The 11720-nt window shown below is 39.9% G+C and overlaps 1 protein-coding gene across 10 annotated transcripts in view; it reads left to right on the top strand.

The window, feature by feature from the left end:
• Positions 1-10250, top strand: part of TEC (tec protein tyrosine kinase) — a 154118-nt gene extending 143868 nt beyond the window's left edge. For 8 of the 10 annotated variants that reach the window (XM_024132031.2, XM_055085991.1, XM_055085993.1 and 5 more), the window contains 4 exons: positions 5100-5164; positions 8029-8147; positions 8231-8388; positions 9577-10211. In XM_024132031.2, coding sequence (XP_023987799.1) covers positions 5100-5164; positions 8029-8147; positions 8231-8388; positions 9577-9660 — 426 coding nt within the window. In that variant the 3' untranslated portion in view covers positions 9661-10211. Of the gene's footprint in view, positions 1-5099; positions 5165-8028; positions 8148-8230; positions 8405-9576 lie in introns of all 10 variants that reach the window. The other 2 variants (XM_055085990.1, XM_055085992.1) reach the window with 2 other exon arrangements.
• Positions 10251-11720: the final 1470 nt, after the last annotated feature.

Below are 11720 nucleotides of genomic sequence, written 5' to 3' on the forward strand. Positions count from 1 at the left end.
AGTTTTATTGATCTTTGGTATTGTTTTCTTTGTTTCTATTCCATTTATTTCTGCTCTGATCTTTATGATTTCTTTCCTTCTGCTAACTTTGGGTTTTGTTTGTTCCTCTTTCTCTAGTTCCTTTAGGTGTAAGGTTAGATTGTTTATTTGAGATTTTTCTTGTTTCTTGAAGTAGGCTTGTATAGCTATAAACTTCCCTCTTAGAACCGCTTTTGCTGCATCCCATAGGCTTAGGATCATCGTATTTTCATTGTCATTTGTCTCTAGGTATTTTTTGATTTCCTCTTTGATTTCTTCAGTGATCTCTTGGTTATTTAGTAGTGTATTGTTTAGCCTCCATGTGTTTGTGTTTTTTACATTTTTTTCCCTGTAATTCATTTCTAATCTCATAGCATTGTGGTCAGAAAAGATGCTTGATATGATTTCAATTTTCTTAAATGCACTGAGGCTTGATTTGTGACCCAAGATGTGATCTATCCTGGAGAATGTTCTGTGCGCACTTGAGAAGAAAGTGTAATCTGCTGTTTTTGTTTGGAATGTCCTATAAATATCAATTAAATCTATGTGGTCTAATGTGTCATTTAAAGTTTCTGTTTGCTTATTTATTTTCATTCTGGGTGATCTGTCCATTGGTGTAAGTGAGGTGTTAAAGTCCCCCACTATTATTGTGTTATTGTCGATTTCCTCTTTTATAGCTGCTAGCAGTTGCCTTATGTATTGAGGTGCTTCTACATTGGGTGCATATATATTTCTAATTGTTATATCTTCTTGGATTGATCCCTTGATCATTATGTAGTGTCCTTCCTTGTCTCTTGTAACATTCTTTATTTTAAAGTCTATTATATCTGATATGAGGATTGCTACTCCAGCTTTCTTTTGATTTCCATTTACATGGAATATCTTTTTCCGTCCCCTTGCTTTCAGTCTGTATGTGTCCCTAGGTCTGAAGTGGATCTCTTGTAGACAGCATATATATGGGTCTTGTTTTTGTATCCATTCAGCAAGCCTGTGTCTTTTAGTTGGAGCATTTAATCCATTCACGTTTAAGGTGATTATCGATATGTATATTCCTATTTCCCTTGCTGCTTTCAATAATTTTTCTTTGTCTTTAATTTTGCCAGTTTGATTACTGTGTGTCTCTGCATGTTCCTCCTTGGGTTTATTCTGTATGGGACTCTCTGCGGTTCCTGGACTTGGGTGGCTATTTCCTTTCCCATGTTAGGGAAGTTTTCAACTATAATCTCTTCAAATATTTTCTCTGGTCCTTTCTCTCTCTCTTCTCCTGGGACCTCTATAATGCAAATGTTGTTGCGTTTAATGTTGTCCCAGAGGTCTCTTAGACGGTCTTCATTTCTTTTCATTCTTTTTTCTTTATTCTGTTCTGCAGCAGTGAATTCCACTATTCTCTCTTCCAGGACACTTTTCCATTCTTCTGCCTCGGTTATTCTGCTATTGATCCCTTCTAGTGTATTTTTCATTTCAGTTATTGTATTGTTCATCTCTGTTTGTTTGTTCTTTAATTCTTCTAGGTCTTTGTTAAACATTTCTTGCATCTTCTCGATCTTTGCCTCCATTGTTTTTCCTAGGTCCTGGATCATGTTCACTATCATTATTGTGAATTCTTTTGCTGGAAGGTTGCCTATCTACACTTCATTTACTTGTTTTCCTGGGGTTTTATCTTGTTCCTTCATCTGGTACATAGCCCTCTGCCTTTTCATCTTGTCTATCTTTCTGTGAATGAGGTTTTTATTCCACAGGCTGCAGGATTGTAGTTCTTGCTTCTGCTCTCTACACTTTCTTTTTTGCCAGCTGTTGTCATCTCGTGTTTTTGTTGGTGGTCATTCTGACAGGTGTGAGGTGATATCTCATTGTGGTTTTGATTTGCATTTCCCTGATGATTAGTAGTCACTTTTCACATACCTATTGGCCATTTGTTTGTCTTTTTTTTTTTTTTTTTGGTCCTGCCACACGACATGTGGGATCTTAGTTCCCCAACCAGGATTGAACCCGTGCCCCCTGCAGTGGAATTGTGGATTCCTAACCACTGGACCGCCAGGGAATTCCCTTGTGTGTCTTTTTTGATAAAATGTGTATTCAGTCCTCTGCTCATTTTTCAATCGAATATTTGCTTTTTTGCTGTTGAGCTGAATGAGTTCCTTATATATTTTAGATATTAACCCTTTATCAGATATATGTTTTACAAATATTTTTTTCCCATTCTGTAGTTTGCCTTTTCATTTTGTTGATTGTTTCCTTTGCTGTGAAAAAACTTTTTACTTTAGTGTAGCCCTAGTTATTTATTTTTGCTTTTGTTGCCTGTGCTTTGGTGTCAGATCCAAAAAAATCATTGCCAAGACCATGTCAAAGAGCTTTTCCCCTATGTTTTCTTCTAGGAGTTGTATAGTTTCAGGTGTTACATTTAAGTCTTTAATCAATTTCAAGTTAATTTTTTGTATGGTGTAAAATTAGGGTCCAATTTCATTATTTTACATATGGATATTTGAATTTGCCAGCACCATTTATGGAAGAGATTATCCTTTCCCCATTGTGTGTTCTTGGTGCCCATGTTAAAGATTAGTTGACCATATATACATGGGTTTTTTTCTGGGTTCTCTGTTCCATTGGTCTATGTCTCTTGTTTCTGTGCCAGTGCCATACAGTTTTGATTACTATATTTCTGTAATCTAGTTAAAAATCAGGAAATGTGATGCCTCCAGCTTTATTCATTTTCAAGATTGTTTTGGCTATTCAAGGTCTTTTTAGTTTCATATGAAATTTAGATTGTTTTTTATAATTCTCTGAAAAATGCAGTGGAATTTTGATAGGGTTGTATCAAATGTGTAGATCGTTTTCAGTAGTATGGACATTTTAACAATATTAATTCTTCCACTCTGTGAACACAGGATATCTTGCTGTTTATTTGTGTCTTCTTCAGTTTCTTTCATCAGTGTCTTATAGTTTTCAGTGTACAGGTCTTTCACCTCCTGGTGAAATTTCTTCCTACGTATGTTAATGTTTTTGATGCTATTGAAATTCACTTGCTTTCTTAATTTCTCTCAGTTCATTGTTAGCGTATAGAAACAAAACTGATTTTTCTATGTTTATTTTGTATCCTGCAATTTTACTGAGTTCTTTTATTACTTCTAACAGTTCTTTAGTGGAGTCTTTAGAGTTTTCTATATATAAGATCATGTCATCTGCAAACAGAGACAATCTTACTTTTCTATTCCAATTTGGATGCCTTTTATTTCTTTTTCTCACCTAATTGCTCTGGCTAGGACTTTCAGTACTATGTTCAATAGACGTGACAAGAGTGGGCATCCTTGTCTTGTTCCTGATCTTGGAGGAAAAACTTTTAGCTTTTCACCATTGAGTATGTTGTTAGCTGTGGGCTTGTAATATATGACTTTTATTATGTTGAGGTACATTCCTTCTATACCTAACTTGTTGAGAGTTTTTAATCATGATATGAAAGGATTTTGAATTTTGTCAAATGCTTTTTCTGTATCTGTTGAGATGATCATGTGATTTTTATACTTCCTTCTGTTAGTGTGGTGTATCATGTTTTTGATTTGCATATGTCAAACCATCCTTGTATCCCACGGATAAATACCACTGGATCATGGCGTATGATCCTTTTAATGTGCTGTTGAATTCTGTTTGCTAATATTTTGTTGAGGATTTTTTCATCTATGTTCATCAGGCATATTGGCCTGTATTTTTATTTTCTTGTTGTGTCCTTATCTTGCTTTGGAGTTAGGGTAACGTTGACCTTATAAAATGAGATTGGAAGTGAACCTTTTAAAATTTTTTGGAAGAGTTTGAGAACTTAGGATTGGTGTTAATTCTTCTTTAAATATTTGGTAGAATTCACCAGTGAAGCCATCCAGTCCTGGGCTTTTCTTTCACAAAACTTTTAAAGATCACATTTTATGACTGGGGCAAAGGACTTTGCAAAATAGAAGATGATGTGATATGTGTAACATTAGTTATTATTATGCTCAGTGATGATAAAGAACATCTCTTTGTCATATTGAAACTTGTGAATTTAGCACCTTCCTCTTTTTTGACTTTTAAAACTAATGGAAATCTGTTGTCTATGTGGGTATGACAGGTTACACCTCTCTACACATACCACACCTTGGTGAAGGCAATTTTGATATGTTTGTGCCTATGATACTGACATCATTAGGGTAGGTTTTTGTCATCCCTTAAGGGAAGATTTTGATGCTTCTGTCTCCTGGGTGAAGACTCCTGGTGATTATCAAGTAAAGGCATGATAAGGTATCTTTATAGGAAGATGGAGATAATCCAGGGAACGGGTATTAACTCATACTTTAAAAGAGACTCTGAAAACGCATTCAACAGGAAATAACCTCGTGTAAATGGAATTTGCCTTGTACAGAGAATAAAATTCTGAAGCATAAGGAAGAAAAATACATTCTTAGTCTATGGGTTATAGCATGTAAAAAGATTGTCATCATGTCTTCCTTCTGAGAAATACTATGTCTTTTTCCAAACTATTTTCTTGAACCTTGTAACCTTAAAGAATGGGGAAGAAAGTATAAGTAATCTAGAATTGTATTTGTCATAAATGACAAAGCAAACTATGTTACATATGGCTGTTCTTTTGACTGTTTGGGTTAGAGAAGACCAGTCATTGAGCAAAGCCACTGGGTAAAAGATTGTTCACCCATCACTTGGATGCTTGTGTGTTATAAAGCTCGCCTAGTAAGAACCTGAATTAAGGACTTTACGAGATGTTGTCACTATCAATAAGAAAATCAGATAGTTTAATAAGAATAGAAATGGGTGGGCAAAAAGCTGATTGACCCTCCTCTTAGTCCTCGTATAGATATGACAGTTGGCAAAGTTTATGTAATAATGCCTTTTTTCACATGAGACTTTTGACCTGTCTTTCCATCCATTCTTTCATATAAATGTTGAAGACATTTCCATAGGGGTTAAAAAAATTTATAAGAGACACCACCTCTGCAGATGTTGACTGGGTTACACTAAATTTAATATAAACAGAACTTATATTTTTCTACTTTTATTGTGGAACTTTGCAACTAATATACCATTATAATGTTTTCCAGGCTGCCAGAAATTGTCTAGTAAATGACGCAGGAATTGTGAAAGTTTCTGATTTTGGAATGGCTAGGTAAGGCTGAGTATATGTGAACATTTTCTATAAATTTTGGATTAAATTAATGTAAGACTGTGGCCTTTTCCTTGAAAGTACTTGACTTTTTCTTTTCAGTTTGTGTCAGCGTCTTCCTCTGACGCCTGTTTAAGAGCTATTTTGAAATATCTTTTGTTCCTTTAACAAAACGTTAGAGAAGTACCCATCATTTTATTTTAAGTTCACATCATTTTTGTACAGATTGATTTTTCTGCTTCTTAGTGTTTTTTGTATAAGTTTAGAAAATAGATTATCTGTATTTTGAAAGATTGCTGAATTTGTCTTTTTACTGTTAGCTCTGGCTTTTTCTCAGGTAAACTGTTGAGAAATTATGATTACTTAATACTTCATCATGTGGCTTTAGTTGATGTTCACATTAGCTTATAGAATTGATAAGCATGGAAATAATCTGCATTGATAAAGCAAAAAGGAAACCCTATTAGATGTCCGAGATAAAATAAATATATTAAAATAACACAGTATACATTGTGTTAATTATTGTTAATCATTCTCTCCACTAGGTGGTAGTATAGCCCGTTAAATACACTACTTTCTTTTCTCCCTGGTGTGGATTAAATTTCTAGAATCTTTTGTTTTGATAGAAATGTGTTTGGGGTAAGTTTTTAGAATACACAAATCTGTAATGTTTTTATTCTCTTAATTTTTGTAATCTTAATAGGGTGTTAGAAAATTCCTTTAAAAAGTATTTCATTTGTCCTTTCTTTCCCTCCTTCCTTCATCCATTCATTTATCTGTACACCCATCCATACAAAATTAGGTGCCTGCTCTGTGCCAGGCACAACACTAGAGATTGAACCCTAGCAGAGGATGACATTATCCATGTGAGTCCCTGCCCACATGCAGCTTAAATTCAGGAGGAGAGAGAAACATAAGACCTGAGAACCACTAAGAGGGGAGAGCACAGAGTGAGGTGACAGAGCAGGGGTCCACAAACCTCGGCTTCTGGACCACATCTGACCCAACACTTAAGTTTGTATGGCCCGTGAGCCAACGACGATGTTCACGTTGTTTAAAGGTTGGGAAAAAAGACCTTTAAAAATATTATGACATGTGAAAATTATCTGAAAGTCAAAAGCCAGTGTCCATAAATGAAGTGTTAATAGGACACAGACTCATTCACAGATGTGTTGTCTGGCTGCTTTCACTCTACAAAGGCCTGCAAAATCTAAAACACTCATGGTCTGGCCTTTTACAGAAAAAGTTTGCCGACCCCTGTGATAGCGATAACTTGGGGCTGGTGGGGCGGGTGGGTACTGAGTGATGGCGCGGGTCAGGGGTGACAGTAGTGACTTCAAATCTGGTGCCTCTCGAAGGCCTGTTTGAGACCAGGATATCTGAAAAGAGACCCAAAAGGCAGGAAGTAGTCAATTAGGTGAAATAAAATATTCCAGGTGGCAGAACACCGAGTCCAAAAGTTTGAAATTTGGGATGAGCTTGGCCTGCTCAAGAATCAAAAGGGGGTCAGGGTGGTCAGCCCATGGCCAGCATGAGGAGTGGTTATAAAGGCAGGCCAGGCCAGGCCTCACTCCTGAGGAAACTCGGGCCGAGGGAGGTTAGAAAGCCATTACTGTCCGAAATGAGACTAGAACTGCTGGCTGTCAGAGCAATAAGGACCCAGTGCTCTTTGTTTTCTGTGAATATATTCTGTATCTAACAGGCAGGCCTCCAATTTCAGGTTTGATTTTCATATGTTTGGCTTTCAAAAAACCTGTGCTTTTGCATCAGCTCCTTTGAAACACACATTCTACACTCAGTTCAGACTCCCCTGACTGACAAACGCCCATGGTGGCACTGTCACCACCTTTGTCTATACAGCGAAGGAAGTTTGTGCAATCATTTGAATATTTTCCCATGGAGCTTGCAGAAATTAACCTGGTATGTTCCTATAATACATAAACACCTTCCTCTTGTGAATACATACTGAACACATTACAGAAAGGGCTGAAGAACCCATATTTAGCACCCCAATTAAGATCCTCCCCAGGGGTAACCAGTGTTACCAGTTTGTGTGTGTCCTTCCAGAAGGACATAAGTATGCTCCCCTAGAGAAATGACATAGTATTGTTCTGAATGTGTGTGTATAGAGGATGAACGTCATGGTATATACATATATACACCACCATGTGTGTACATCATTTTGCAATTTGCTCTTTTTATTTGCTATAGTTTTAAGTTGTGCTCTGTGGAATCATGGGGGCAAAAAGCACATGTGCTTCAAGCACTTTGCACCACTTCCTTTAGAGCAGCTCTGCTTTAGATGTTTTACATGTGGGGCCTTTGGGTAAAATTTTTGTTTAAAGAACAGAACTGCTTCTTAAAAAGAAAGTTTGCAAACTCTTTTATTGTATGCTGCCTCCAATGCCTTATAAAAAAGAAAAACAGAAAAGTGAAAGCGCAGATAGAATGTTACAGTGCATGCTTCTCAAGCACTTAGAGGAAGAGGGCGATTGCAGAGGCGTGGCTGCAGAGGCAAACAGCCAGCTTCAACCGGATGCCTGTTGGACTTCAGTCAACTGTGCTTTTTTCATTTTTTTTTTTTTTTTTTTTTGCGGTGCGAGGGCCTCTCACTGTTGTGGCCTCTCCCATTGTGGAGCACAGGCTCCGGACGTGCAGGCCCAGCGTCCATGGCTCACAGGCCTAGCCGCTCCGCGGCATGTGGGATCCTCCCGGACCGGGGCACGAACCCGCGTCCCCTGCATCAGCAGGCGGACTCCCAACCACTGCGCCACCAGGGAAGCCCCAACCGTGCTTTTGATTTTAAGGAGGAAAAAAATTAAAGAACATGTACAAAATACAGACCGTAACTCAGTGTCTTACTCTAGGTATGTTCTGGATGATCAGTACACGAGTTCTTCCGGTGCTAAATTTCCCGTGAAGTGGTGTCCACCTGAAGTGTTTAATTACAGCCGATTTAGCAGCAAATCAGATATCTGGTCATTTGGTAAGAGTCATGCTCCATTTCCCCTCAACTCTGCCCTGAAGAGGAAATGAGTGCATTGTTTGGCAATCCTTCTCCTCTTCCAGGTGTCTTAATGTGGGAAATATTCACTGAAGGCAGAATGCCCTTTGAGAAAAACACCAACTATGAAGTGGTAACCATGGTTACTCGCGGCCACCGACTCCATCAGCCGAAGTTGGCGTCCAGATATGTATACGATGTGATGCTGAGATGTTGGCAGGAGGTATAACATTTTTCGGGTACTTTTTTCTTCAATCTCTAAAGCATTCAGGGATCTGGGCTTGGTAGATTCAAACTGTGTGGTCTTTATAGCCTAGTGAATGAGTGCATGTTTTATATGATTTCAAACTCTTAAGTAGAAAGCCAGTCTTCTCAACTCAGTCTGAATAATGGGAAGAAGATGTGAAGAAGTGGAAAACACTAATAATTAAGATAGTAAATTCAGGCTGCAGCTCCCTTCCCAAGTGGGGCTCCCGCCACAGTTGCCTGAGCCGGGGGTTCTGGGGATAAGCCCAGAGAAGTAGCTGTTCTTTCAGTGGATCTCTAGTGTTGTTGAAGTATTACTCTTTCACGAGAGAAGTTTTTTTTCTCCAAGCCTCAACTTCCTCAGGTCATTTACTCTCAGTCTTCGGAAGTTTTCCTTCGCCTCATGTTAAAATGTCACCTCATAGAAGAGATTAGACACCAAAATGACTTTTGAAAGATAACAGTAACATTAGCTCACAGGTATGATGTGCTAGGCACTGTGCTAAGTGCTTTCAATTTAGTTCTCGAAATAACCCTTCAAAGTGTGCATACTTTTATTATGACCACTCTGTGGATGAGGATATCAAGTTGTTGTTTGCCTAAGGCCACTTAACTACAGAGGAGCAGAGTCCCGTCTGACTCCAAAGCCCATGCCCTGGTCACTTGCTATCATGCCTCCCAAGAGCATTGATTGGGATGGACAGAGGCCTTCTAGCCAAGAAGTGGTGCTAGGGGGAGTGCGGACAATGTGAGCAAAGGTAGGGTGGTGGTAATGAGCTTGGTGTGTGTATACAAGGGTAGAGATTGTTCTGATTGAGCATAGGGCTCATGTGAGGGGTTTTGTGGGAAATAAAACTGGGTAGCAAGGGCCTGAGGGAGGGGCAGGTTATAGGGGGGCCCTGTGAGTTAGCAGGAGTTGATTTTGCAGGCAGTTAGGATCTCTGTTAGGTTCTTGAATGGGATGCCAAAGCCATGTGGCAGAAAGGTTAGTGTAGCGGCAGCACATGCAGGATCGATTAGACCTGTTTGGAGATGCATGTGTATTCCCCCCCGAAGCAAGGAGTCCCTTACTCTGGTATGCAATGCCATCTGAGTTGGAGCAGTGAAAAATCATTTTGGGGATGGATTCTGGAACCCACAGCCTCTGCTTGATTTTGAATTGTAGAAACCAGAGGGAAGGCCTTCCTTTGAAGATTTGCTGCGCACGATAGATGAACTAGTTGAATGTACAGAAACTTTTGGAAGATAAGTGCTGTGACCGGACGATGTGATGGCTTCCAGATTCCAAAGCACGAGGAAGAAATGGCACTTTGTGGCAAACTTTTAATTTATTTAGCACTTGGATGTGTAGATTGTTTTACTTATAAAGGGGAAACACCGAAAACATTTGCTTCTAGACCAGCCGTAGCTCTGTGACCGAATCTTCTGGATTATGGAAATGCTGCCTTAGACATGATGGTTAAAAGCACCCACTTTTATTCATTCCACAAGTACTGGAGTGCCCACTATGTGCCAGGCACTGTGCCCAGGCCCCAGGGTCTGCCCATTTTAGGGGTGCATGTGGGGTCATGTTAGCCGGTGCCAGTGGAAGGCCAGGGTAATTGGGAGCGGGAAGGGTATCCGAGCCACATTCCAGCCACCCCTCTCTTCCCTGTGACTTCTACAGAAATCTGGGCTGGGGCATTGTCTAGAATATGGGTTCTGGATGGATCAGGAACCCACCTTGGATAAGTACCCATCTTTTGTTTTGAAACATCTGTTTTCAGGACTGCCATTAGTAGTACATTAAAACGTATTTGTATGCTGTACATATTGTAAATATATATAATATATAAAGTTATGTATTTATAAGAAACATGAGTCGTCTTTTTCGTAATTTGATTTTTATTGGAGTATAGTTGATTTTATGAGTTGTCTTTTAATTGAAATGTTTAATTCTGTAATATATGAGCCAACCCTCTTAGGACTAGGGATTTTACCTTACAGCTGTCAATTCCTTTTTCCCTGAGGATCAAATATTCCCTACTGAAGAGAAAAATGTCTGGACCCTTCTATCACGAATGCCCCCTCCTCACTTGGGTAGCCATGTTTGAGGTGCCTGTCCAGCTTACGCCCCCAGCAGGGGCTGTGTTTGGGCTAAGTGGACCTGCCCACGGTATTCACAGCTAATTGGAGTTGGATGGAAAATGGAGCCTAGGGGCAATCAATCAGTTTCTGTGTCTTAAGAATCTGTCCCTGGACATAAATGTGAACGTGTGCTCTGTACAGAAGGATCAGATGATGTTCACCATAAAGGCTGTCCCAACTGCATGCAAGGCCCAGGAGCAAGCCAAGTTCTGGCAGAATTCAGGAAGCAGCCAGGAAAAATGGCTGACCGCATGGCGTCTGAGCTGTCTCCCAGATGGCTTTCAGGAGGCCAGGTTGGACTTGGGTTCCTGCATCAGAGAGATTGTCTGTTATAGCTTCATAGTAGACCCTGCAATTTAGTTTATTTGAGTGGGTTTCTGACCCTTATAATTTCTGACCCGGACACCATCTGAGTTAGAGCCTCATTTACTCATGAGCCCAGGGAAAAGAAAGACAGTCTCCATCATGAAAGCAAGGCTGTGTATTGCCCCACACTGTATTGTTGGTTTTGTGGGCATAGAAAGCCCAGAACGACACAGGGCGTTTCTTCAGGAGTTCGTCTGTTCTGGGATGCCGTGGTCTCCCCCCATGCTGTGGAGCATTGTGTGAACACCCTTTACGTAGCGTTCACATAAGTAGTTCTTACGTGAAGAAGCTACTTAATGCCCAGCGACAAGTTGTCTCAGTCAACAGCATCCCACAGAACATTCTCCAGGAACAGCTGACAACAACAACTGGTTAAACCACAGTGTTGCCAAGGAAACAGCTCACAGGTGGGCAATGCTGGGTTCAGGAGTTTACCCCTCTGGCTTACCAAGCAAGTAATGGGCCAGAAGTTGTGCCCATGGCCTCAGAATAGCACAGATACTATTCCCTGGCTGCCTGTTTCCTCGAGGACTCCCTGTAGACCTTGGGACATGAGAAAGGCATCTCTGTGGTTTGTGTTTGAAGCATTAAGAAGTCTTATCCATTCACGTGGGGCCCAAAGGAACCTGTGTACAGCAGGACTCAGGATCCTAGAGGATTTATTATGAACTGAGGCCTCTACATTTGATTTTTTTTTAAGCTACATACTCAAGGCCCACTTCCTCTACCATCTTCAAGTCTCATTAACAAGGGAATGGCTTCTTTTGTCACATGCCAGGTTGTTGGGACCTGGATAGCATGTCCTCTGCGTGTGAC

This window comes from Physeter macrocephalus, chromosome 7 (genome assembly GCF_002837175.3).
Source record: "Physeter macrocephalus isolate SW-GA chromosome 7, ASM283717v5, whole genome shotgun sequence".
In the NCBI taxonomy this organism is placed as follows: Eukaryota; Metazoa; Chordata; class Mammalia; order Artiodactyla; family Physeteridae; genus Physeter; species Physeter macrocephalus.